The sequence below is a fragment of the Populus euphratica genome, unplaced genomic scaffold, assembly GCF_000495115.2.
Source record: "Populus euphratica unplaced genomic scaffold, PopEup_1.0 scaffold93.1, whole genome shotgun sequence".
In the NCBI taxonomy this organism is placed as follows: Eukaryota; Viridiplantae; Streptophyta; class Magnoliopsida; order Malpighiales; family Salicaceae; genus Populus; species Populus euphratica.
The window spans coordinates 274051-302033 of NW_011499873.1; the positions used below are offsets into that span (position 1 = coordinate 274051).

Consider the following 27983-nt stretch of genomic DNA (forward strand, 5'->3'; position numbering starts at 1 on the left):
GTGCTTTTCTTTTGTGTCGTGGAGCCAATACATACCACGTTCCTTCTCATGATGCTCAATCCCCAAAAGCAACCTTCCTTTATCATCATTATTTTATTTTTGAATAAATCTTTCCTTTATTCGTTGTATATAACAAGCTTAAGAAAAAGAACGAGGGAAGATCATTCAGGAGACCTCCCCTTTTGAGGAGGCCCACCCAATCTCCTTCTGGGGCTAGATCATTCAGCCCACCTTTATCAAGCCCACCCATGGACCAGCCCTCTAAACACTAGCCCAAGCCCAACGACAGCTCTCCGACCTGAAATCAATGAAAATCATATGCGCCACCTTGGTCACTGTTAAAATACTGTTTTGCTCCCGCGAAAAGGCCGTTCCAGGCATTTGTTTATTGCAGTGAAGAACTGGAAAGGCAATAGAAGCTAGTGGGGCTCTCCTTAATATGGCCATCTCTCTCACACTCAACTGACTTTTCCTATATTCTCATCTCTTTTCCTATCATCTTTTCATTTCCCAAAACATTTCTGACTCTCCAACTCCTTGGAGAAGAAGCTCCAGTCCATCATTTCACTTTCTTACTCTATAGACACAATCAGGGATGGTGAAGGAAAGTGAGTACTATGATGTTCTTGGTGTCAGCCCATCTGCTTCAGAGGAGGAGATTCGCAAAGCTTATTATCTTAAGGTTTGATCACTTAGAGAGGACCTATATATATATATATATTGTTTGACGCTGTGTTACCGAATGTAGTTAGCAGAGTTATATGGCTACTAGTGACGCCTGAAACGCAAAATCTAGTGTTTTAGTTTTGGTTTCTCTGTGATGAATTTGAGTTAAGAAAAATATCCAGGCTGCTTTTACTTAGACTGGTAAAGAGTGAATTATAATCTAAATTAAGTTTAAAAGGTAACGAAAATTTTGATTTTCTTTTTAATGGAACCTGATGCCTTTCAAAAAGTAAAAAATGCTGATCTTCTTTGCGTCGAATTTAATTGCCTGACGATTTTATATTGTAACTCTGTAAGAGTTTTTGTTCTTTATACCATGGCTAACTATAAGAGAGAGATATATTATATTTTACAGGCCAGGCAAGTTCATCCAGACAAAAATCCAGATGATCCACAGGCTGCAGAGAGATTTCAGGCAAGTTCACCCTTTTATGATGATTATTTATCGCTTCAGCATGGACACAGACCACATCCTTTTCCTTTTCAAATGTCTGATTCTTTTCTTAAAAATAATTAGGGAAGTGCAAGGAAAATGCTCAATTAGGGATGAGGGTGTCAGGAGTCGTCTTTCTTTTGCTATATCCATTATTATATGGCTAGTATGTTTCTCGTGCACCCCTAGTAAATGTGGAGTGTCTAATGTACCAGAACACAAATTCACATATCAAGCATAGAGAATCTAGTCACAAATTATTGATTGGAAACTACAAAGGGTTTAAACAATTTTAACTTTTGGCAGGTTTTAGGTGAAGCTTATCAAGTTCTGAGTGATCCAGTGCAAAGAGATGCATATGATCGAAATGGAAAGTATAGCATATCAAGGTTTTTTTTTTCTTTTGTAATTTGCTCTAATCCTGTTTAAAGATGATTCTAGTCCCTGAGGTTTGCTTGAAAATATACACCATATATGTCTTGGCTTGAAAAATGCAGAATGATCACCTGAGACAGTTTTCTGGTCAATAATATATATTACCCACTGTAGCAAAACCCTTTTCAAATAATGGCTCGTTCATTTTTCACGGAATACTTTTTAGCGAGTGCAGTTTGATCATCAATTTGGGCATGTAAATATCTATTTTTACTAGCATAATGGATTTGACGCGTCATTAAGATGTAGATTTCAATATAGCTGTCTTCGTCTTCCCAGTACGGTATCTTCTCCTTCAAATAATTTGATATCCTATTTCTCAGGGAAACCATGCTTGACCCCACTGCTGTATTCGCTCTTCTGTTTGGGAGTGAACTATTTGAGGACTACGTAGGACATCTGTCTGTGACATCAATGGCTTCTTCTGAATTAGCTAGTGAAAGTGGGAATCCTGATAAAGTACATGAGAAATTGAAGGTATGGAATTTCACCAAGTTCATGGAGTCTTGTGCTTAAGAAGCAGTCCTGTAAGTACATTTAAACTCAATTATGCAATAGCAGGTAATATCATCACACTCTTATAACGCTTACACTGTAGTATTTCTCTCCACCAAGGAAATTCCAGCTGGTTTGGCCGTTACCATTGTATTTTCCTCTGTAATTTCACGAATAGCAGAGTACCATGTATTTTGACTTCGACGTGTACCTGTGCTTTTTACCCTTATCCTACTAAATGTTTCAGCTTTAAAGTTCTGCAAAAGTAGCGGTGGCTTAGAATTTCTGTCCCTGTTATCACACATGCTGGAAGTATGCAGTGTGTAGCTTGTTCTAACATGTCTATCCCTACATAACCCTATTCTGTTTTTTTCGTTTCTGTTTTTGATAAGCTATGATGTATTGATTATTTAGACTAACCTTTTGTTTTCGGTTTGTGACTATTCATTGAAGGCTGTCCAAAAAGAAAGAGAAGAAAAGCTAGCAAGATTTCTGAAAGATTTTCTTAACCAATATGCTCAAGGTGACAGAATTGGATTCTTAAGGCGTGCAGAATCAGAAGCCAAGAGGCTTTCTGATGCAGGTAAATTAAACTGAACTCTCCCATCCTTTCTTTTCTTGATACATCTGCAATTTTATGGTTTTCTATGATTAGAAAACTCCGCAGCGTAGCTTAATATTTCGTTTGACTGAAAGATACAGCTTTTGGAGTGGATATATTACATACTATTGGCTACATATATTCAAGACAAGCAGCACAAGAGCTTGGAAAGAAAGCAATTTATCTTGGGGTGCCATTTTTGGCAGAGTGGGTTCGCAATAAAGGACATTTCTGGAAGTCACAGATTACGGCAGCAAAAGGTATGAGACATCAGCACCCCACACCCACATCTCTTCCTCTAGTAATAGCATTGTTTGTGGGTGTCTGTGCACAAGTAAGCTTACCTAACTAAATATGGAAAACAAATCCAGGTGCCTTTCAGTTACTCCAGCTTCAAGAAGATATGCGCCGTCAATTTAAAATGGATGGAAGCGGCCCTGGAAGTGATGTTGAATCACATTTACTTTCAAACAAAGACACATTGATGAACTCGTTATGGAAACTGAATGTAGTGGACATTGAAATTACCGTGATACATGTGTGCCAAATGGTGAGGCTCTCCATTTCAACTCAAGAAAACCTTGGTTATCTTCTCTGATCCACAAGTAGGAGTTATTCACGAACTATTTCTTTTTATATTCTAACTCTTGTTTAACCTTCCATTTCAGGGTAGAATTTAGGAAATCTAGTTTATTTTGAGTTGTTTAAGATTTTGTTGGAGAAAAACAGAGATGAACTGGGAAGGCATTTTCTCCCTAGTAGCTACCTTTTTTTTAACTGCTTGAAAAATAAAGGTCTTCCCTAAGATTCTTCTCATAATTTTATTTTTTGTGCAGGTCCTAAAAGAAAATAATGTTAGAAAAGAAGAGCTTAAAGCCCGTGCTCTGGCATTGAAAATTCTTGGGAGGATCTTTCAGGTGGATTATTTATCATAATCACTACACAATATTGTCTTTGTAATTCCATGAACATTTTTCGGAAAAATTGATAATTTTGGACTTCATGTTGCTTTATAAAAAATATTCAGCACGAAAGGCAATCAAGAAATGGTGCAACATCAAAGGGAAAAAATGCCGTTGAAACTGATGACGATGATGATGATAGCAGTAGTGAAGAAGATTCACCAAGGGCATTATCCTATCGAACTCCTCTACTTACTCAGGCATGTTGTAATACCACTTAGAGCTAATACATCAGTTGCATTCGTGTTTCGACTGCATCTTCTTCTCTTTTTAGCTCTAAATTTATGCCCGATGAGAGCATAATTGTTAAGACCTGCATTCCAGGAAAATCATTCTGAATCTAATAGTAAATTAATTCCAGGAGAAAAATGTCATTAGTGTAATCTTTTGCTTTGGCAGGGTATTGGCAGACTATTCAGATGCCTGTGCAATCCAGCATTTGATGTGGATGATGATGAGATCGTGTACAAAAGCAAATGATGCACAAAAATGTAAATGCCAAAGGCTGACTCTGAGGCCGTAACACACTGTTTTCCTCCTTTTAATCATAGATTGGGACAAGCTATATTTATATTTTATATCGTGTGCGTATTTGTTTAAAGAGAGAACAAATAGCATTGATTGTAAGCTCTCGTATAGAACTGACTATCCATTCGACTGGAACTCTATTTGTCAAGTAGAGGTTGTTTTCTGATAGAATAGGAAGGGCACTTTTCAGAAATGCATTGAGCACTTTTTCCTAGTTCAAGCCGTCTTCGAATGATGAGTCCAACAATGCTGCGAGGTGGGGCATTTTATGTACTTTGCATTCCTCGCACTAGCAGCCCATCAGAAAAGGCAAAGATGAGGTGACATGGCTCCAATTGTCCTCCTAGTGACAGGTAAACGACAAGAGGAATAACTAGGTTTTCTTGATTGATTTTTTCCAAGTCGTTTTGAGTGCGAAATGAAGCAATACCTACAATAACTCGCTGGCATTAGCAGGCAGTTCCAAAAGCTGAACATGACAGCTTGGGCTGGAAGGTTCTTGATCCGGGTCGAAGCAGATCTAATGAAACGCAGGAAGCATCGCCACCAGCAAGAAAAAACCTAAATGCCGAATTGACTTCCGAGCCACTTAAACATCCTCAAGCGCTAATAAAAAGAGAATAGATAAGATGATCAGTCCAATTCTTGTTCTTTTTATTTGTGATCTTTTACGGAGTTTTCGCGTGACAAATTTTTTTCTGCTAAAACATCTTAAGTACATTACATATTCGAGGAAACGGTTACAACCTTTAAAATTCTCAAGAAAGCGTGCCCCTTGGTAGATCATATGAAGCACTAAAGCATATAGCCAATGATTTTGATTGATTATCACATGAAGGAAGGTTTATAATTGTCATAATAAATCGTAAGCAACCAATACACACATTTGACAAAACTTGGCGCCAACATCCTTGCTCAACCAAGAGCAGATAAATGCCCATAGCTTTACTTACAGACCATATTTCGCAACAATGAATGGGCTGCCCGTGTGCATCCACATTGTCAACTCTTAAACACAACCACATATTTACATGGGCACAGTTCTACCTTTACAGGTTCACATGCACAGTTGCTTTAAATTCAGAACTGCATGTACGGGCTCAATGTGCCGAATAAGTAATCGAACTTGCGGTCTGGTGGGCTTGGACAGCACAGGCACAATGCACGGAAGTTAAGTTCGAGCAGCCACTCATAACGAGGGAATGCCTCCCTGAGCAGGTATGAAGTGCAGGGAACGAGTCACATAGAGCCTGAACAGCAAGAGGTGTGATTGCCGTGCACTGACTGATGTTGAGACTCTTTAACCCTTCCTCATCATACCTGCCTTTCAGCGATTCCCACATTGCAGGCTTGTTCTTCACCCGGTTGTGGACAAGGGAATACATTGCTCTATCTGTGATGTTCCGGCAGTAGTACAGACAGAGGGATCTAAGACGGGGACACCTGTTTGCCAAAGCAATCACGCTATCATCTGCAGAAAAATTGTGAATATTCCATCAGTCATCATCATAATCAAAATACCAAAACAACCTTAGCATGAAAATAACATCTGCTCTCAAATTCAAATTGGCAGTATACCTTTCACGTCAAATTAACAGGTTGCGGGATCAGTTTAATATTTTTAAAAATGAATCACCTTTCTCAATTTCATACTCTTACCAAAAAGGGGCACCGTCCAGTACTATGGAAAAAGTCATAGGATTGCGAATATAATAGATCAGGCCATGAGAATTATTGGGATTGCATTGTTTCTAAGTCTCTTGCTCATTCGATAGTTCAGTTAAATTTTGCGCCTTATAGCCAATCAACAAATACATTTTGGTGAAGGAATAATGCAAGAACATCTTGTGAAATGATGCAAAATCATCCCCAAATTTGAAAATACCTGTTATACAGACACAACCACACAAGTCAAGGGTCCTGAGATCAGGACATCCGTTTGCTAGACTCATTACTCCGACATCACTCACATTCTCACACCATCCCAGATTCAAAGACTGCAACTGACTGCAGTTGCGTCCAATAGCCTGCAGATTGTTTACCAAACTTGTAAGCCATATAACTCCCTTCAGTGGCAGATGGAAAATATATATATATAATAGTTACAAGCATAAACCTGCAAGGCACGGTCAGTTGCACCATTCACACATCCACAGAGATTTAAAATTTTTAATTTTCGGCAAAATTCTGTCAGATACTCTAGAGAAACATCACTGAATGCCGTACAACCACTGATGTTGAGTTTGGTGAGATTGGGAAAACCGTGAGCTAATGCATACAAGGAGAGATCACTAAGCTTAAAGCTTTTGCTGAGATCCAGGTCCTGCAGATCATGACAGTAATTTGCAATAGTCTCAACAGCATTATCCTCAAGTTGTGGTTTATCTTGGCGCAGCACAAGAGTTTGCAGTTTTGTAAATTTAGGAGCAAGAGATAGAACCAAGTTGTTCATGTTGTTTTTGCACCTGAAGAAAAGAACTGATGCAAGATGTTATCGTGGTCAATGATGAAGAAGAATAAATTCAGAACAGATTGGTCAACAAAATAAGACCTGATAACATGCCCGAACAATTTCTAAAAGGTTACTTTTCAAAAGGTCTTGAATGTTGATTAGAAATACTTTCAGGAATTATACACAACAAATCTAAAATCTTGATGCAGAGCAAACTCAACCAAATCTTTTAACATTCCCCTCGCAAACAAGCAAACGAATTTCTGATTGTCTATGTATATCACTCATTTACCCGTAAAAAATCAAAAACTACCATGATGAGAACTGATTACAGCACGTGACATTAACACTGAATTAGGGTTACAAGTTTGCAAAGATAGCATGTTTCCATGTTACTTTCTGTAACCAATCAGCAATGTTTTCGATCATGGCCTCGGAGAAGATGGCAATCCGGGACAAATTGCTCTGTTCAAAAACCACATATAAACTCTTAAGTAAGAAACACTTCAATAACTCAAAAGGCATGATCACCTGGGTCGGATTAAGAGATAAGAACAATTTTATATACAATCGATACAGCTTATATAAAACAAAAATCCCAAAAGAATTACAACCAGCTTGAACAACATATTGATTATTGAAGACAGAGGAAGAAAGGCTATACCAAGAGAGACACAGATGGGTGCGTCCCGAGCAAATAGCATCCCTCCATCCACTGCAAACCCCGGAAGCGATAATCAAGGTCCTATCATCAACAAGAGAAACAAGCCTTAACAACAGCTCCATACGGATATCTTTCCACTCAGTGATCACCAAGCCTTCGATTTCCCCACCTCCTGCACCAATCCCCCTCTTTCCACCATCAAAAGCAAGCATCATCGGCTTCTCAGAAAACAAGTTCAAGTCTTCCCTTCTCCCTTTTGCTTCCCCTGACATTTCACGTGGAAAAGTTTGTTTGTTTCTTGTTTCTGTTTTCTGTCATCAACACAGTTGAAGAGGTTGCGAGAGAAAAGAAGAAAATTTTAGTAAGACGACAAAAACCAAAAACCAAAAACAAAACCCATGTCAAAAACCCTATTAAAATCATGAAGGCATAACAAAAGAAATATTGATTAAGAATCATTAACAAGACACAACTAAATAATCATTAAAAAACAATCTTTAACTCACATTCCCAGCAGATTCTATGAGAGAAGAACAGAGTCTTTCAGTACCAAAAGTCAAGAGGGACACAAATAAAAGAAATCTTGAAGGGTGTCAGTGATAAACGTTTCTTAGCTGTCATTTTCTTTTTCTCTGTGTGAGCTCTGCTAACTGCTGAAGCTTTGGAGGGGAGGTGCATTTATCGAGACAAGAGGACTTCAACGAAAGAAGGAGAAACGTACGGGAAGAAGTTAAGTGGCCCGTGTGGTGCCATGTATTTGATGTTAATCAATGGTGTGAGGACGGCCCCGCTCAAAAGGGGCCCTTTGATTGCTTTCTAATTTTTATGGGACGGCAATTCTTAGAGTTTTTTTTTTTTTTTTCTTTTTAAGTCAGTGTTTGGCCACCTACCTTAATTAATTTTATTAGTTCTGAAAATGAACAATATGACCCAAAACGACGCATTTGGCATGAAAAATGACAAATTATAATTTGGTCCCTGGTGTTTTGAAATGTATTAATTGGGTTCCTTAGTCAAATATTATTAAATATAAGTTTTTAGTGATTACTGGGTGATTTAAATTTATGGTTATTAAAAAATAAATTTAAAAAATATGATTAATTGAATATGATAGGTGAGAATTTTTTTATATAAATTAACATAGTTTAAAAAATATAATTTAACTAGTTTTGTTACCAAGAATAGCACAATATAATTAATAAAATTTTAAGAAATAACACTATTTTTAATAGCATGATAAAAAAAAACTAAAGAATTGCGCTGATGAAATAATAAAAGCCTTCAAAATACAATAAACAAAAAAATAAATATTCATTTGTGCAAAATCTTGGAACAAATTCTTACTAGAAAATGTAAGGGTTATGATACTTTTATTAACATATTTCTTAATTTTTTTATATTTTTAAATATTAATAACACAATTATTTAAATATTATCTGATTACGCTGCTATAAATAAGGTAATCAGTAGCACAATATAATCGGTTGCTCTGCTAGGAATAATCCAACCTATTAAATTTTTATTGCGTATACTATTTTTAATAGTATGATTATTTAAATTATGCTAGTTTGAAAAGAATATCCCCGTCAATACTCCAATGTTTTAAAGCCTTGAGTCTTCTTTTTTTAATTTTTATCGTAGACAATACTAGTGCCAGTCTAGTCCAGGATAAGCATTAGGCAATTCAGTTTGACCGAGGAATGAAGCTGTATTATCAAAATACATAGTGAATTCTTGATTGATCATGTGATAGTTCTTAAAGGTTTGGTTAATGATATGATAGCTATTAAAGGTTTACGTGATCGTTAATTCTAGGACCCATGAGATTAGTTGTGTTGCACACAAGCTAGACTGAACATCCATGTTAATAAAAAAAAAAAATAATGGATCCACTAAAAAACATTAATGAGCTATTATGATCATTCCGTAAAATGTGACTTTTTTTAAATTAAATATTCAAAATATTGTTTTATTAAAAAACAAATCACTACTCCGAGTGTAGAAACATGCTGATCTTGATGAAATTATTTATCAGTCGCAAGGTTTGAGAGAGAAGTGATGGGTGCGTCATTGTGTAGAAAGTTGCATTGTGCGTTATTATTATATTTTTTTTAATAGAGAGTGTTTGGAAACAAATTATATTTTAAAATATTTTTTATGGAAAAATATATTAAAATAATATTCATTTTTATTTTTTATATAAGATATCAAATTAATTTAAAAATATTAAGAAATTAATTTAAAACTTAAAAAATTCAAAAACATAATTAAACCACATTAAAAAAAACAAACAAACAGAGCTTAAGTAAAATCCTTCCCTCTATCTTAAATCTTATTTTTCCAGGATAGAAATACTCCCTTTATTACGAATATGGACAATAACATGGTGGTTGCGGTAAAACTTACTTCTGGGCCGGATAATATTCCAATTTGATTTTGTGTTGATCGGACAAATTCTAAAACTTCAATTTGCGTTCCGATGAAGTAAGAGATAGCTCTCCGGTGGAAAAAACTCGCTTTACGTGTCTATTTTTGCATAACATATACTCCACAGGATTAGTTCTTTGAAATTTGAACCCATCATTTTTGTGTCCTAAATCTTCAACTATTTATTTATTTATTTATTTGTTATATATATTCTTGAGAAATAAGGAAGCAATCATACTGGGAATAGAGTTGCGAATGACTAAATAATTAAAATAAGAATACTGAAGAATCCAACGTTTTCTTATGTTTCTGTGAAGCTAGCTGGCACCGCCAGCCAGCCAAGTTAAAAATAGGTATTAATTTAGTGTTACTTGCTACTTATTTTATTTTTATTTTTTGTAAGATAAAAGCAAGAATGTTTATTTATAAATAGATAGTAAATTCTTATTATATAGACACAACAAAAAAAAAAGAGATAAAGAATAGAGTGAGAGGGAAAAAATAATTTCATAAAATTATAAGGTATTTATGAGAGAGTAAGTGAAGTATTTTCTCTTATCATTAAAAAAATTTCAGTTATTTTCTATTAATAGAGAGGTTGTAATTCTTATATTAATTAGTATAATTTTTCTATATTTATATGTGGTTGTAGTCTAATTTGAATGAACCATGTAAATTTTTATGTATTATTGTTTATTTTATTTTATTTTTTATTTTTTATCTTGTTAGATTTATATATAGTATCCTAACAATTTCGCTAAAAAAGTTGATAAATACTTTAAAATATTAATAAATATAAGTCGAATGTCGGAAATAATAGTTTTTATATGGGCTTGATTTGATTCTAGAAGAAAAAAACAATAATAGTAATAAAACACTCGACGAGAGGAGATCGGATCAAGTGGGATGTCAAAAAGAAGTAACCTTTTCGGCAAATAATGGATCATAGCGTCCTAACTTGTATAAATATTCTTTACGGTTTGAATAATTTTTTAAATGAGTATGGTTTTTCTTTTACTGCGTGTAAAATTACATGTGTGTATTGAAATAGAAACAAAAGATTGTCCTTTTTCTTGTTATAAATTAGCCCAATTCAGATACTTAAAAAATAAAAATATTGTCTGCGTTGATTATATTAAAGCCATGTTATGGGTTTTTTTTTTGTATTGATGGACTATACCGTTGTAGGAAGTTGGTAGATATATTAAACAGACTTCAGGGCATGAAAGATCATTACTGTATTTCTAATACACAACTTAAAGCCGCGTAAATGTGAATATTTCTTCAAGAAATCTTATATTATATTTTAAAAAGTATTTATTCAGCATGCACATAGTTATACCCCTACATCTTATATAAAAGCAAGATTTGTGAATTATTTTCATAAAAAAAATTATATTTTTATAAAGAAATAATAGTATAACGTCTTGTATTTCTAATTATTCACCCCACTTTGGTATATGAGCTTTCTAGATACATGTTCATTTAAAAATATATTAAAATATATTTTTTTATATATTGTCATGTAAAAACCATTAAAAAATTAATTTAATATTTTTTAAAGTGAAATATATTTTTATTTATTTATTTATTTTGAAATTTCTGTCCTTTTCCAACTGAAGGTTCGAACTTCATTAGCTTGCAAGATTTATTCTTTGAATATTGAACAAAGTCTAGTGCAAGCCCTGTCCATAGTTCATGCTTTGGTAATGAAGAGGTTTATTGTCCTGTACAGTTCATTATTTCGGCGACAGCAATACAGAAATGTTCTCATGCCAAGAACCTTTCCAGCAAATTCCCGAAAAAGAAACTTGTTTTGGCCCATCCTCTAGCTTCAGGTTCTCTGGAACTAGCAGGTGTTTTCTTCACATTAAGCATCATGGTGTGCCCGATTTCTTTACGAAGTGCTTCGATAATCTTCGTATCCACTGGATTCCCAGAAGCATCTCTTACATAGAAAACATTCGTTGCTTGCTCTCCTATCGTCATGACTCCTGCTCTTGATACGGCTAATCCATTCTCTCGCAGAATCCTTGTAACTTCAGATAGTAAGCCTACTCTATCCTTTGCACAGAGCTCAAGGCTCAGACCCTGGGATCACAGTGAAAAATTCAGACGGCACAAAATAAATATTGGTAATCTAGGGACTGCACCCCTGAAAGAAAAAAATTATGTGAAATGTGTATCACTGCAAGTACAATAATCTGTTTATCTTATGATAAAATGAATGAATCCTAACTGGCGTAAAAAGAAAGGAAGGAAGGAGAAAGTACCGTTGCCCCCAACATTTGCAAAAAATGTATACTTTACAAAGCAATTCAGAAAACAGTTCTCTTCATTTTAATTAATCACCTTCTCTTAACCCTCATGCTTCTGAAAGCAAACAATTTATCAAATGCCGTGTTAACAACCAGTCTAAGCTGGTCCTATGATGCACGCGATACGGTTCTGAATATTGAACATAATTTCAATCTCTTTTATTCTCTTACTTCCTTCTTAGAGTTGACCTAATATCCATAGCAACTAGCATCTCTCGACTCTTGTAAGAATCTCAACAATACTGATTTCTCATTCATCAAAAAGAAGAAAGAAAAGGAAAACGAAAACGAAAGGCTGATAAGACTTTGGCATGCTGCAAGTATTTTGTGAAGTGATAGATGTGAGGTTGCAGAAGATGACAGACAAGGCTGGTGTCTGTTATTGAGGCTGTACTGTTGCTACAAATTATTAGATGCCATTTTCATACTGTTTTCATTCCCGGCTTAGTGAACCTAATTGACATGGTTAGCCAGCAAAAGTGGTTACAATTTTCAGCATTGGCTATGGAGAATCGTTAAATTAACCATGAAGTGAAGTATCAATACAATACATGTGAGAATCCCAGTTATAGACTTTCAGAAGCATTAAATTAAACATAAACTAAAGCTATATCTTCATACTGTTGTCTCAGTTGCATTATATTCTGCCACAGGCCTGTAGCTGAAAAATGCTCTCTATTTTAATCTATTATAAAGGATTCTATCATGAAACTGTTTCAAAGCCAACAGCTCAAAGATTCTGTCATTTCATCTGGGCATCAGAGATAGACAACAGCATAACTCAGAATGTAAAACCTGAGCTGTTCTACACTAATATAAAGGGAATAACAGAAATAGAATTTAAAATCACTACTTTCAGCTGAACCATGAAAGACAAACAGGAATGTCAGACGACAAAGCACAGCGATGCCCTTATCTACAATTTCATACAGCACCAGCAGGAAACAGTAAGGTAGACAGTTTACTCACCTCGCTTACTCTTCTTAAGGTAGACAGTTTACTCACCTCGCTTACTCTTCTTCTAATCGCAGCTTCGAGGCATTTGATAACTCTTTCCTTCTCTCCTTCGGTATCAAGTACGCAACCATCCATGTGACGAATATAGTACTCCTAAAAGTTCGTATACTGGGTCAGTTGCTTCAATAAAATCCCACAGAGGCTATGAAATTTATTATAACTGTTACAAAAATAGTGGAGTCATTTCAGTGAACAAATGGGCTAATAACAAATGAACCTTTTTTATTTCTTTAATTAAAATTCTGCAACACACAAGCAGAATGCTGCATTGAAAAAGATAAAAGGAAGATGGAATGAAGTAGAAATCTGTGTAAATTTGACAAATGATTTGCAGAGACTAAAAATCTTAGAACATTCTGTTTCTAGTTGCTACTCGCCTCTACTGATTGGAGCAGTTCCGGTAAAAAAATTACGAGCTTAACTAATCTTCAGCATGAAATCACATACACAAACAGAAAATCTAGTGTCAATGTGAAAAGATGGAAGCATTGAGCTTCATAATGCCTCGCATCAACAAAACTAGAAATGCCTTTAAACGAGAAATGTTTCTTAATTTTTCTTCTAGTTATCGGTGTACATATACTTCAGTGGGGTAAGAGGTACCTGTGATGCATGGGGGCCATCAGACGAGATTGTAGCATGGAAAACAACATATTGCATATCTGTGAGAGTGCACACTATGTCAAACATCAACTTGGCACGGTCTTTGCATCTAACAGTGACCACAGAGTATCCTTTATCCTCACAACGCTCAACTGTGATCTTTGGCTTTAGGGAGGGTGGACAATCAACCTCAGTAGCCACTATTCCACCTTCATAATCCCTGTCGGCAAACAACATTTGGTGCAGCCTACGGTCAACATGAGTAAACCCCATGGAGAAACTAGTTCGACCCGCCTCATCATTCTCACACCCGCGTAGAATGTTCTTGAGCTGGTCCTCCATTATAGACAATCTGGTTGGGTCAGCTACAGCACGAGATGTGGTGTCATCGTTGACATAGACAACACATGCTATCCGCCTATTATGGGTCCAAACTTCAGCAGCAACCACATTGAAGTGAAGGTTAGCAAGGACGGCTGAGATTTCAGATAAAAGACCAGGGCGATCCTTGCCAATGAGTTCAATGGCAATGTGCCCACCAACAGAGTGCACTCCAACCCGTTTGTCTGCCCAAGTAGACACTTCTTCTTGGCTTTTAGGTCCTAGAGCCTGTTGCGTTGAAGATACTTTCAGTTAACACTGGTGCTAAAATGGGTCAACTCTTTTCCAATCAGCACTGAACATCCTATATTGGCTTGAATTTATATCACGTGAAATCAGATAAGCGAAAAAAACATAAGAATTGCATACCTTCTCTATGTAGTCAATGGTTTTAATATCTGTAATCTTCTTTCCTTGTTGGTCAGTGACATGAAATACTGTGGATCAGAAATAACTATATAATCAATACCAACTTGTTCTGTATGAAAAAGTGAAAGAGAAAACTAAACAGAAGGATATAGTAAGATGGCGCCTTGTTTTGATCACTTGGTTTAAAGTCTATTCTTTAGACTTAAAATCAAAAGATTAGATAATAAATTCATAATCAGGTGAAACATGCACTAATTACAGAAAGAATCTTAGGAAGCATATGTAGAGCACTGCCTTGCATAACCATTAAGGAAGAAGAAAACATGGGAAGTCAATAGAAGCACACTCATACCATCCATGAACCAACCACCATCTGAGGAGATGTAAGCTTTGGTGATAATGAGGTCAAGATCCGTTAGGACTTGCACAACTTCCAGGAGAATTCCTGGTTTGTTCATGCTGTCAACCTAATACATGAATTTTAGTTTGTCATTGCTGTGACATTATCTTAAAAAAAATTCATAGCAAGCTTAATAATTTGCTTTCCAATTAATAAACTAGAGCACGCGTGTAAGGAATCTGGTTAAAGATAAGATCCTGTCTCTGTATTTTCCCAATTCTGCAGTGTAAGTGGATGGAGAAAAATTTAAGAACAAAAATCATTTCAGTAGAGGCCCCTCGTGCAGTAATGTACTAGAAAGGAAGGGATACGTTCTGAAAGTCTGATATTCAGCAATTTGGCTGGCTCGGGTCATTCATACATCAAAATGACTGCCAGTAGCCTATGGTGTGGCTTTAGCCACCCATACATTATTGGGCCTGTTTTCATTTCTATCAATGATTGGTGCTAGTCTGCTACAACGCCTGAAGCTCGAACTAGCATTCAAACTTCAACCAGTAGTATTATGTGACCAACACTCTAGAAGGGTCCGGTAGGACGTGGCTCTAACTCAAGTATCACTGGTCTTGATGGCCATGCAATAACAATAAAAAAGATTACCTTAACAAGAGTACTGTCATTGCAACTAGTGTTGTCTACAGATACCCTGCCCCCAAAAAAGAAAATCAAAAGAAAAGAAAACATGAGAGAACGAAAAAAGAAAAGAAAAAAATGAAGCAGGGTGTTGGAGTACTTAATTTAATTAATCATGTTAAGTACCTTGGAGGATTAATCCTAGTGCTCAAGTTCTCATACTCAGGATCAAAGTATGGCCAACAAACGTTAGCCATTTAAGCAGCAATTACTTTCTCCAATCAACAAAAGAGTCTCTTCTCCTGTCACAGCAGCATTAACTATTAACATTTGATATGTTAAAAGACAAACATCCTATTATCAATAGCCATGTCATGCCCTTTTCAACAGACAGCACTAATTTCATTAACAGTTAACGTTGACATACAGGACTTGATAGGTAGGACTTCGTGAGTGAATGGAACGAGAACCAGAATGATTTGATGTTTCTACTGTAATTTAGTTGGAAGACGAGCCACTTATAAAGGAGCAACATGCAAAGGACTTCTCACCAAACCATTACCAGGAAATATTTAAGAGCAATACCCCGTCCGAGGTTGACACCAATTACTCTTCACTAGCTAAGCGCTCAGGCCAGGAGATTTAAGAAGCCAGTCTTCCACTGAATTAAGGCACGACATGTTGGTGAAGGTTGCTCTGATTGAGTAATTTAAAAGGTTGCTAGCATGTAAGAATGTGGACATGCAGTACAGGAAACCCAACCCAACAAACTACAATTGCACTATTCTCTAGTTTTTCTTTTTCCCATTTTGTTCTCTTTTTGAAATGTAAAATTTTCACGTCATGATTCTCTTTTGTTTCAAACTGAATGCTGAGAAATTTCATTCAGACAAGGCCTAAACTAGCCCAAGGTTCCACTAAAGCTGCTCAAGGAAGAGGTCTTTTTCTTTTATTTTCTTTTTTTCCATGATGAGCTAAGTTTTTCCTCTTCAGTCCACCCAAGCCCAGCCCATCTAATGAGTTTTCAATTAGCCTATTCTCTGTGTGTGTGTCTGTGTGTTACAAGGAAAAGACGCAATCAAACTCTATCATTATCATTACACTCTTGAAACCTAAACTTTAATTTACCTACATTATTTTTTCAAGTTACTCATGAAACTTTCTGTTCAAGCAAAGCAAGGATTGCCATGAGGGATAGAAAAAAAATAGATGATTAGGTGTGTGATATGATTTTTTAAAAAAAAAATATTTTTAACATTAACTTATTATAATGATCTAAAAACACAAGAAAATAAAAAAATAAATATTTTCAAAAAATACTTTTAATACATAAAAATTAAATCATAAAACAAAGAAAATCGGATCCACAGCACTGTATGCCATCGTGGTTGAGACAGAGGTAGGTATTGGTAGCAGAACAAAAGAATTGTTGCCATTATGAATCGAGTATAGGCGTTTGTGAACCAGCCATGTAGATTCAGCAGAACAAAAATCTCATCAGAGGAGAGGTGGCAAAAAAGAGAAGAATTAGATTCCCCAACTTTAACCACCGCCGTCAGTATCCTTATACTCCATTTGACCACCCAAAACCCCCACGATCACTGTCCTCCACTTTACATATTGATTTAAAGCATAGATCTTATCGTCCACATGAACGATAGTATGCTAGCTGTTGAAAGAGAAATTAGCATCTGTTTTAAATTAATTCTACCTTAAAACAAAAGTCAAACGGAAAATTGCGGCGGTTAATGAAGTAAAAAGTTCCACGCTTTCAAATGGCCACAATTACGCAAGCATACCATTTGTTTTAAAATATGATTGTGGACTGACTCTGCCACCATAGACCATTTGAAGCAAGATTCATTAGAATTCTACAGAGCTGGAAGGAAGTTTGTGTGAGAACTTACCGAAGAGGAGAAGATTTTTCGAAACTTGATGAGTGGTGCCCGGTATCCGGATGAGAGAAATGGTGAGAAAATTTGGAAGGGAAACCTGACAATTTTCATGCGGAACCACTTAACAAGGAAAGTGCTTAAATGATTTGCAAGAAATCTGCGGCCAAAATGATTGACCATTCATTCAAGAAAACTTAAAGATTTCTGCAGTTCTGGGGATTTCGAAGCCTAAGCAGAGAAATAATTTATCAAAGACGCAAAGACAGAACTGGAGAATTAAAGGGAAGAATTTCCAAGTCGTTATTTACTAACCTTTGACGGTTCCTTCCTTCCGAAATTCCAACACAAGAACAAAAAAAAAAAAAGCAGAGCCACTTCACATCCTTAAAACCCAAAAAGGAAGAGGAAGAGAGGGGGGTATTAAAGAAACAGAGGGAGCGAGTGGGCCTAAAATAGGGTTCTTTTGTATTCTCAATTCTCCGCTTTCTACGTTGGAATAGCACTTGCAAACTCGATCCCCTCTGCCTCTAATAAATGGAAGTGGGCAGTGAAATTCTTTCTGAGAGGGAAACACTTGAGAAATGGCGTGGCATTTGAGGGCCTTTAACCCTTTAAATATTAATTTATTTCAATTAACAATCATTTGATGTTGCATAGATGACGCGGCGACCAAACGCCTTAATCCCCAATTTTGGTGGGATGACCAAAATATTTGTCACAACCTTACTACGAGCGTGAAATCAAGATCTGGATAGGGTTTGTTTGTTATTGATGTGTGGTGAAGGTTTTTTTATGGGATTTAAAAAAACTAATAAAAACAAGTATTTTTAGTTTATAATAAAGTGTTACTTGTGGTTTAAAAAGATTATACTTGTAAAAAAAAAAAAAAAATCTTACTTGTATATTTTAATATCAAACACACACTTAATTTTGCTTTCCTGAACTAGTTATTTATGAACTTGCACTCAACTTAATCTTATCCATATATATCTTAATATCAAACACATATTTAGTTTTCTTTTCCTCAATTAGTTATTCCTGAACTTGCACTCAACTCCTTCCTATAAAGGTCAATAAAGCATGTGTATTTGTCTATAATGAAGTACAATGTCAAAAATATAGAGAATATTTAGTATTGGTTAAATATTAAGATCTTTTGTTTAAAAGTATTTTTATTTGAAAATATATTAAAATAATTTATATATATATATATAGAAAGAGAAATTGCAATGTTACTAGAATTTTTATAATCACATTGTTTTCGTGTGGTTGTTTTTTTTTAATCTTAGATGTAACAGTTTAATTGGTTAGACTTACCTACTTATAAATACTAATCTTTCGTACCATAGTTAGGAGATTACAAGCAAGTACAAGTGAATTTAATGAACTGACTGATACTCTTCTTTATTGCCGAAAGCTACACGGTTCAACATCCACCGTTGAGCCCTTGATTTGTATTTTTAATACAACTACGTACAGATAAAGCTGATGAGACCGTTATGTGCAGATACATAAGGCTTCAAAGTAACTGGGTGATCGGGCATAAGAACTTGGGGGCGTTTTATAATTGTGGGTGTGGGATGCCCTCAAAAATAAATAAAAAAATAATACAAACTTAACCTAAATAACTAGGCTGGAGGTCACATGATGATCCCTTGCCAAAACCAAGTTGGAATATTTCTTAGGCGATAGCTCCTTTTTATTATTATTATTATTTTGTGTTAGTGTGGCTGATGCACCAAGTGTGAGAATCATGGATAGGATTTTGTTTGAATGCTTAATTTTTTTATGTTTTTTTAATATATATATATATATATATATATATATATAATTAACAGTTGATGGAATCCATAAATATGGCATAAATTCCTTTATTAAAAACAAGATAAATGTGAAAATGAGTTTGCTGAATTGATTAGATTTTAAATTTATTTACTAGATATTAACAATTTAAATCTCATAAATCTCAGGATCATTATAAATTTATATAATTATTAATTTCGGGACCTGTAAAATTAATAAAGAAACACGTAAATTAACTTAGATTAATTAAAAAAAGAAGAAGAGAGAAATGCAAATGTGAGTGCTACAATGAACCCTCTGAATAGAAAACTTATTATAATAACACACATATAATGATTTTAAATAGTACATAAATGACTAATCCATGAAATAGCTAAGATATTAAAAATTATAGTAGATATGATGTTGTGATAGTGATTTTTTAAAGTTTTTTTTTTAAAAATATATTAAAAATATATTTTTAATATTTTTAATATCAATATATCAAAATGATCTAAAAATATAAAAAATTATAATTTTAAATAAAAAATAAAATTAACAAACAATATTTTAACAGTAATGCAAGACATGTTGTTATTAGTGCTATGAATTATAGAAGCGATGGTTCACCGATAAAAAAACATAGATACAAGTAATGATCTTAATGAGGTGCAAGTGTGTGGTAGATCAAGTGAATCGTTAAAGTCTATACAAATGAAGCTTTATAAGTTGTGTGGAGTGAGAGTAAAATAACTTTAAAAGAGAATTTTTATGTGTAAGTGAGCAAATTAAAGATATAAAAAATTAAGGATCGTGTCACACCTAAATTAAGCAACTTGAATTGAACTCTTATGAGTCATACTATTTCAGGTTGTTGTAATTAAAGGCTAAATAAAATAACAATTAGGTTTTTTTGCAATGAACCCTAATTCATGTCCACTAAGTCAATTTTTCAAATGAATATTAAAGACAAAACATAAATAGGCACTTACCATGCCATAATCCATAATCCTTGTGTTTATCCTTGTGCAATCTTAAACTTGTGTTAAGTTCAGTTCATCATCAATTCATTGATATGTAGCTTTAACTCTTATCAAATTAGGAAAACACGAATTAATATATGAAAACTAATTAATTACTCAATTAATTTTAGAAATAAAACGATTATATATATTCAAACTTTTGTATAGACAACAACCTTATTGATAACAACTCTATACTCTATATAGCGCACGCGCATATATATATATATATATATATATATATATATACACATACTATCCAGCACAAATGGTTTGAAAAACGGATTAACTTGATGTTTTAAATAAGAGAATATATTAATATTATGGATTATTTTAAATATCATATTTTTTAATTAAAAAAACTTATGCATGTTGAAGGTTTTTAATCTTAATGTTTTATTTATCTTATCTTGAAGGGTTTTTTCTTTAACCGAGAACAAATAATTTTAATTTTTATGAATATATCATGTAACTAAAACTTATTTTATATAAAATATGAAAGGAAAAAAATAAAGATAAATTACAACAATCTCTATAAAGATAATCCAGTTTTGTTTAAAAATAACTAAGTATTAATTAAAAAAAATGCACCAAACAATTTAAAAAAAATAAAGGAAAGGGTGCTATTTAAAATTATTTTTTTATTGGCAATTTGTTTATGAAAATATTTGTTTGTTGGACCAAACAATTATGAGAATCGTGAGAGAAAGTTTTAATAATTTTTTTTTTCATAATCATGCTACAGATGTATTAAAAATATAAAAATAATATATTGAAATCTTCGGAAGTCTATTTTCAATGTGATCATAGAAGAATTTGCAGAGAAAAAGATAAAAGATTAAAACTTAAGAAGGGAAATTTTGTCATTCCAATTCAATTAAAAGCTTTATTTCATGAAATTAGGCTGAAAAGGGATCAAATCAAAAGGAGAGAATGTAAGGTTGGAACTGGGAAAGAAAGAGAGAGAGAGAGGTGCTTCACCATTGAACATATAAACAATGAATCACCATAAAAAAATGTCAATTCCTTTGGTCGCGAAGGTAGTGCCATGATTGAGATTTATTCAATTAACATATAATTAAAACCATTATAAAAGAGTGCCATTACATCAAACCAAAGGAAATGGAGAAATAATTAGATATAAAGAGAGGTGGGTTCAAATTCCAAGCTTGCAATCTATTAGATATAAACAAACGCTAGTGGATTTTAGAGGTTTCCAAAGTCAGCTTTCGTCTTTTCAAAGGATTCCGGATCGCATGCTCTCCTTCTCAATAATCTGCGTTAGCTGTGGTGCTTTGCATAGTTAATCAACAGTCCAGCAAACACTTGTTTGGTTGAACTGAAAAGCAAACGAGATCTCTCTCGTTATTAACCGAAAGCAGCTTTTAATATATCAGTGGTTAACGATCCATGATGGGAATCAGATTTCTTAAAGATGGAATCAAGCAGCTAGAGAACTATTAAGTCGGAGTGCGATAATTAATATACATTTCGCTCAGTACTGTGGCCTGATGAAATCACAATCCACCAGAATCTTACTATAGACAGGAATTCGGGTTAATGGCCTCAAGTTCGTTTGGGAGAATATTAATCTGCATATTTGACGCGCAAAGCCACCATTCATTCCTTTGTTTTATCGTGGCGTTTGTTGATTCATTTCCCCCCGGCAACTAGAATTGATATTGGAATCAACGTGGGGAAGACGGAAGGCGGGGAGTAGGAGGAGGCCGCTCCGCTGCTTTCGAATCCGCTGGTATACGGAATCCGGTCTCTCACCATCCGCGGCCTCTTTGTAATTTGCCCTTCAGCTGACCTAAGAGGATTCCAAGCGCGTTTGTTCTCGGTGACGTCCATTACAGCCTGTTTCCCGTATCCTTCTCGGGATCTCACGAGGCTATTCTACTTTTTAGATCTCGTTAATGGAGCTCGGCCGTTGTTATGATTCTTTGCACCTCGATAATCATTAATGTTAACTGATGCAATTTCCTTTCTAAATAATTTTAAGAATATAATCGGCCTTTTTTTTTCTTCTTGTTTTCTACTTGGTCCTAACAAATCTCGCATCTCTGTTTTGTAATTAATATAAAATCATTTTTAAAATCTGACCATTATTTAAAATCAGTATACTAGTATTTATTCAATAATTATTTTCAGTATATTTTCATCGGCATCACTTTGTTTCATGCGACTTTGTTGGATAATATTGGTTTTTAATATTTATAAGGTCAAACTGGAAAAAATAAATCATTATCAGAAGATGTTCAAAGATGCTGACGTGTGTATAATAAATTGTTTGACGCAGTTTGATTTTTACCATATTCAAATTTATTTTTAAACAAAAAATATATATAATATCTTTTTTTTCTTTGGGTTTCCACAATTTTTTCGCTTAACAAAAACATACTAATAAAAGTATATAGTTTTAATAAAAAATATTTTTTATAATTTTATTGATTATTTCTTATATAAATATATTTGTTATTAGCATATAATTTTATATAATTAGATTTAAAAAAAATAATTCTCATGATAGCTAGCGGACTAGCCACTTCAAGACAGGGAGGAGTGGGGACCGTATGCTACAGCGACGGCTCGAGACAGAAGGGTCGAGTACTCAAGTTGCTAGGATTCCGTATCCTTCTGGACCTTCTCTATTTATTGGATCTTAGCACCACAACTTTATGCGAACATGGGACCACTAGTATGTTACTTTTTTGTATTTCAAGAATATTTTAAAAAACAAATACCATTCACCACAGTTTTATGCCAACATGGGACAATTATAAGTATTTTTTGTTTTTATATTTTAAAATTATTTTTGAAATAATTAAAAATTTTAATGTTTTTATATTAAAAATAAATTTTTAATAATAAAAAATATTATTTTAATATATTTTAAAATGAAATATATAATAAAAAATAATCATTTCACGATAATAGTAATAATAATAATAACAAGGCTAGCTACCTACATGCAATGACTGTCATCCCCTTAAGCCTTAGTATATTTATTTTTCTCAATTGATTGTGAGATATGTTATAGGATATTATTAGAAATAAGTAAAAAAATCAATAAATTAATTAAATAAAAAAAATAGAAAAAAATCAAATTAACTAATTAAAAAATCATTAAAAAGTTCTAGTTCAAATTCCAGTTTAGTTTGGTTTTCATTTTTAAATTTAAAACTGATTGAATTGAACCAAACCGATTCAACTAGACCAGCACTTAAAAAAAAATAAGTATAAATATGATGTTTTTTCTAACCCTAAATTGAAAATAACATTCAGCCACTGCCCTCTTCTTTTATTCTGTATATTTTCTTTTTGATTTTTCTTCATGTTCCATGATTGTTACTTGTTAAGCTCCTACTCCATGTTCCTAAAAGTCCTAAACCAGCGCCCTCAATTTTCCTTGCCTCTTATCATCTTCTCATAGCCTCTTGTTTTTCTCCCTTCTTCTCTCTGCCTGTCATTTCTTCCCGTAACCCCACCTCCTTTTCTCTCTATCTCTCATCTCTTCTTATCAACAAATTTATGAACTTCACCATTTACTTTAATCAAACTATATCACACTGGACAGATAAAAAAAGAGATGGTTTTTTTTTTCCTTATGATTAAGATTCTAACTCCACTTCAAGTTTATCCCTGCATCTTATGGGTTTTGCCTTTTTTTTTACAATGTTATAATTTGCTTGTAATTTGTGGATAAATTTGTTTTTCTGAACAACAAAAACCGAAATTTGCTTGTAATTTATGGACACTGGAACCAAGATCTACTTGTAGTTTGTGGGCAATAGGTAGATCTGTTTTCTTTTTAATTATGTCTTAGTCATGTAAATTGGAACAATTTCCTGAATAACAAAAACAAAATTTTCTTTTTGGTTTTATTAGTTTTTGAACAATAAAAATCAAACCGAACTAAACCGAAACCAATCGATTTGAACTGATTTCTGTTCTGTTTTGGTTTAAAATTTTTAAAATTAATAATATCAATTTGGTTAATTTTTTCATGTAAAAACCAAACCGAATCGAAAATGATCACCTTTAGATACTACTTTACTTCTAAGAGTGAACACTAAAAAAACTCAATCAATTTCGATATCAAATATAATGATGGATCATTCTTTAGGAAATTTTTTATATTATATAGAAAATAATTTGGATGATTCAAATTATTCAAATAATATTGTTTTACCTTTTTATTTGTATTTTTTTTAAGAGTAACTAGTTTTTTTATACCTATTTTTGGCTAATCAAAATTTTTCTTACTTCAAAATTTAAGTAGTTAATTAATTAATTTTACTTTTTAAATATTTTAACTAAAAATATATTAATGGGATAATGGAGAAAAAATTCGGTTTTCCCAAAGTGCTTGATTAGGTAAAGCAAATTTAGATTAAATTTTTTTAAAGAATTTGATCCTTCTTTAGATTAAAAAATAAATTAAAACATTGATATTGAGTGGAAAAAATATAAGTAAAATATTTTTGAATCATAATTTCTTAAGATAAATTTATCATAAACTGTTTTTACTTAACCCAGTTGGAATTTATATTATAATCTATAATTTAATATGGAATACTGAATATCTTACAGTATTATGCAAAAATAAAATAAGTAAAAATATCATCTTTTATGCTAGATTTATCAATATAAAAGTTGTTTAAAACGTTTTGATAGTATAAGAGTTCAATTGCTTATTTTTTATATTCTTTCTTGTTTTTTAATTAAATCTTTTTGTTAATAAAAAAAAAGGAGTGGCATAAAAATATTTCTTTTTTAAAAAATAAAATAACCAAGAATTTAAATTTAATATACATCTTGTTTTTTTTATATATTTGTTTTTTTAGTTTTAGAATATCTTCCCACAGCAAGTTACGTTTAATTACAGAGACAACATGATTAGAAGAAGGAATGCGTATTTTTTGGTGGGCTGTGGTATGTACATATTACTATTTAGCGTCTTGACAAGTATTATAAAATAAATCGATAGAGTGGCAAATTTAAAATTAATATTTTTTTATTACTTACTAATATTAAAAATAATACATAAAAAAATATCTGTTTAATATTTTTTTCAAAACATTCTGCAATGTAATTCTACGCGTTCTCTCAGGTCCTTGTCCTCGATAGTCGATCCCACTGAAGGAAAAATGGACGAAGAACACCAAGAAGATTATATTAATCGCACGCGCAGCATTTTGTTTTGTTGTTTAGGTATTTTGCCACAATAATTTCAAAATAATAAGGAATCCGTACTCCACTTTTTTAATCAGAAAATAGCTACACTTTAATTGTGTATTCGGACGAACTGCAACTAATTCATTCATCACAACAGTACAGTTGCTCTTAATATCCTTCCTATTTCCAATAAATATCAAGTCCAAATCTTTATTTTTTTTTACTTGCCACAAAATATTTGACAACAGTAGGTACCTGCCAGGATGTCATTGATGACGTTTACGTTGAGGATGAAAATGAGAGTGAGAATGATAGTGATTTATCTAGTCTGAGCATGAGTGGTTGCTCCCATGAAGATGCTAATGGAGGTGGAAGTTCCAACTGGGCAAACAAAGAAATATAAATATAAATATATATATATATATATATATATATATAGATATATATATATGCTCCTGCTCCTGCTAGGACATACCACTCTGTTGGTTTTATAAGCTTAATTCATCCACCATGACTTTTCCTGGATATTACGGATGGATTTCTTTATTACTGGTGTGGCCTCAGTTCATGCTTGGCGTGATTTGCATCACAATTGTGGTTCTAAATATTTATTAATCTTGATGTTTGAGCTAATTTATGAATATCTTAATTAATTTTATAGATTTTAAAATTAATGATTATATAAATATTTAATGACTATTATATTAACAATTACATGATTTAAATTTAAAATTACAGGAAAAGTAAATTTTTTTATTCCAAACTCTTAGCACTGGTTACGTAGCCCCAAATATAATATAACAGTATAGGTTGCATACCTGCATACTCAGCTTCGAGAAATATAATGATAGAAGCTCTACGAGACTTCACCCATGTCTGTATCATCAGATGTTAGCATTCTTCAAAACATCCTAGTCTGTTTCGCTTGGATTGATGACATGTTGGATGTGGTAAGAAAAGAGAAGAGAAATCCATATCTTTTATGTACTGGTATGTTTTTGTGATAAATCTTTGAGAAAAAGAACATAAATATTGAAGGACGTATATGCTTGCAAATGGGATCTTTGAAAATAAGGAGGAAAAAAAATATTAATGCATATAAATTGGACCTCATGGCTAAAACAGCTTACTCGATTTTTCTAATTAATGCATTCAAGTAATTAATTTGTGAATGGACGCTCCTACCACAAGTGGCGCGCCTGCTTGAAGCAAGAGATGACTCCGTCCAGCCTTTGGGGAGCGATTTGCACGTCATTATGCCAAGCGATTAAGCAAGAGAGTATTTGTTACAGCTATTCATAATTGATTTGTCAGCTAAAATGATAATTTGCATAACTCGACCATATAGTAATTTCTCATCTTAGTTTTGTGCACAACCTACTCTATCCCCATACAATAATCATTCCATTTTTCCAGCGCATTTAGAAGTCCACGAAACTTTATGAGGATGCAGAGAATATCATGGCAGAATCGCAGAAGTACACACTTTGGTATATATGGATAAGGGTCAAACAACTACGAAAATATCAAGATTCCAGCCAGGCAATGTAATCCCGATTGTTGCTCAAAGCATATCTGTCATGTCTCCTGACTGCGATAAACCTTAACAAGTTACCAAGCTAGGCGCCAGCTCAATGCATGGTAGCAGTCAAGATAAACCTACTATAAGGTAGACTATACAACAGTAACTACCACAATGTTGATGTATATGGACTGTCGATTGTTGAGGGAATCCTTGGTTTTTTTCGTTTTGGAAGGATCCATCCAGGAACCATTTAAAGTGTCTTCTCCCGCATTGATATTTGATGTCTGTCTCTCCTTCAAAGTTCATTACAAATTGATATTGGATGTGATTGTTACGCTATACTCACCAAGAAAGAAAGTTCTTCTCAAATAAGGGTATTGATTACAATCAGATTATCAAGCTTTTTCCGCGTAGTCAACGCTGATTTATGTCTCCGGGCTTTATATGCTCATCACATTTTCTTGTTTGCATAATATCACCTTTGAAATTGCAAGAAACACGCTAGTGGACTAAGAACCAAAAAGCACCCAAGAAGTGGGGAGCAAGAAAAAAAGATGAACATAGAGTTGACAAATGATTATACAATTGGGCACCGGCTTTTAGAAAGTAGAACAAAATTTTCATTGGAATTCCATTAGCCGTTGAATTATATTCTTTCTTTCCAGATCATTTGTCCACTTTCACCTTGAATTTAGCCTGAATCTATGATAATTATTGAAGTACATCTAGCTCGAGGTCTGCTTTTATTAGAATTTAGCATCAGCTAGAATTTAGCTTCATAGAAATTTAGAGTTTACAAGAATTCTAATATTTTTAGAATTCTAAAAGATCAATGATATATTAGAGTTTTAGTGAAGTTAAGAGATAGTTAGTTGATTCGTTCTTTTCTTAGTTAAATAAAAATAGAAGTCTTAGCTTAGTAGGATTTGTAAGGCTATTTAAAACCACCTTGAATATTCAGATCAATGAGAGCAAGAACAAAAGAAAAACATTGGCTACTGTTTTTTGTTTTTCTTCTTAGAGCAAAAACTTACATGAATTTTGTTCGATAATTGGTATCCTAGGTTGATTAAAAGACAAAGGAAGTGAAAAAAAAACAGGAGCAGTAGCAGCAGCTTGTAGTAGAACCCCACGCACTATCATCCTCCTTTGCAGCAACAAAAACTCGTAGCATCAGTAAAACAAACGCAAGAA

At 33.5% G+C, this 27983-nt stretch overlaps 3 protein-coding genes across 13 annotated transcripts; 1 reads left to right on the forward strand and 2 right to left on the reverse strand.

The window, feature by feature from the left end:
• The first annotated feature begins 313 nt into the window (after window positions 1–313).
• On the forward strand, window positions 314–4397 carry LOC105127718 (chaperone protein dnaJ 10-like). Of its 3 annotated transcripts, none has more exons than XM_011029098.1 (10): window positions 314–682; window positions 1082–1141; window positions 1466–1548; window positions 1918–2071; window positions 2543–2672; window positions 2786–2950; window positions 3062–3240; window positions 3527–3607; window positions 3718–3852; window positions 4052–4397. In XM_011029098.1, the coding sequence occupies exons 1-10, from the start codon at window positions 596–598 to the stop codon at window positions 4130–4132; spliced, it is 1155 nt and encodes a 384-aa protein (XP_011027400.1). In that variant the 5' UTR covers window positions 314–595; the 3' UTR covers window positions 4133–4397. The 3 variants fall into 3 exon arrangements, with proteins under 3 accessions (XP_011027400.1, XP_011027401.1, XP_011027402.1); XM_011029099.1 differs by having other exon boundaries at window positions 3721–3852; XM_011029100.1 differs by having other exon boundaries at window positions 2792–2950.
• A 564-nt stretch (window positions 4398–4961) lies between these two features.
• LOC105127719 (F-box protein SKP2A-like) lies at window positions 4962–8011 on the reverse strand. 3 transcript variants are annotated; one of them, XM_011029103.1, is made up of 5 exons: window positions 7808–8011; window positions 7297–7607; window positions 6297–6645; window positions 6066–6207; window positions 4962–5651 (listed from the first exon to the last, which is right to left on the reverse strand). In XM_011029103.1, exons 2-5 carry the CDS (start codon window positions 7566–7568, stop codon window positions 5281–5283), a joined length of 1134 nt encoding a protein of 377 aa, XP_011027405.1. In that variant the 5' UTR covers window positions 7569–7607; window positions 7808–8011; the 3' UTR covers window positions 4962–5280. The 3 variants fall into 3 exon arrangements, with proteins under 3 accessions (XP_011027405.1, XP_011027403.1, XP_011027406.1); XM_011029101.1 differs by having other exon boundaries at window positions 7803–8010; XM_011029104.1 differs by lacking the exon at window positions 7808–8011 and having other exon boundaries at window positions 6297–6658; window positions 7297–7425.
• A 3325-nt stretch (window positions 8012–11336) lies between these two features.
• Window positions 11337–17880, reverse strand: LOC105127720 (uncharacterized). Of its 7 annotated transcripts, none has more exons than XM_011029109.1 (11): window positions 17592–17880; window positions 17292–17376; window positions 16543–16546; window positions 15970–16036; window positions 15571–15686; window positions 15412–15457; window positions 14764–14878; window positions 14412–14479; window positions 13662–14270; window positions 13047–13151; window positions 11337–11814 (listed from the first exon to the last, which is right to left on the reverse strand). In XM_011029109.1, the coding sequence occupies exons 5-11, from the start codon at window positions 15639–15641 to the stop codon at window positions 11494–11496; spliced, it is 1335 nt and encodes a 444-aa protein (XP_011027411.1). In that variant the 5' UTR covers window positions 15642–15686; window positions 15970–16036; window positions 16543–16546; window positions 17292–17376; window positions 17592–17880; the 3' UTR covers window positions 11337–11493. The 7 variants fall into 7 exon arrangements, with proteins under 7 accessions (XP_011027411.1, XP_011027410.1, XP_011027409.1 ...); XM_011029108.1 differs by having other exon boundaries at window positions 15907–16036; XM_011029107.1 differs by lacking the exons at window positions 15970–16036; window positions 16543–16546 and adding an exon at window positions 17453–17491 and having other exon boundaries at window positions 17292–17385; window positions 17592–17879.
• Window positions 17881–27983: the final 10103 nt, after the last annotated feature.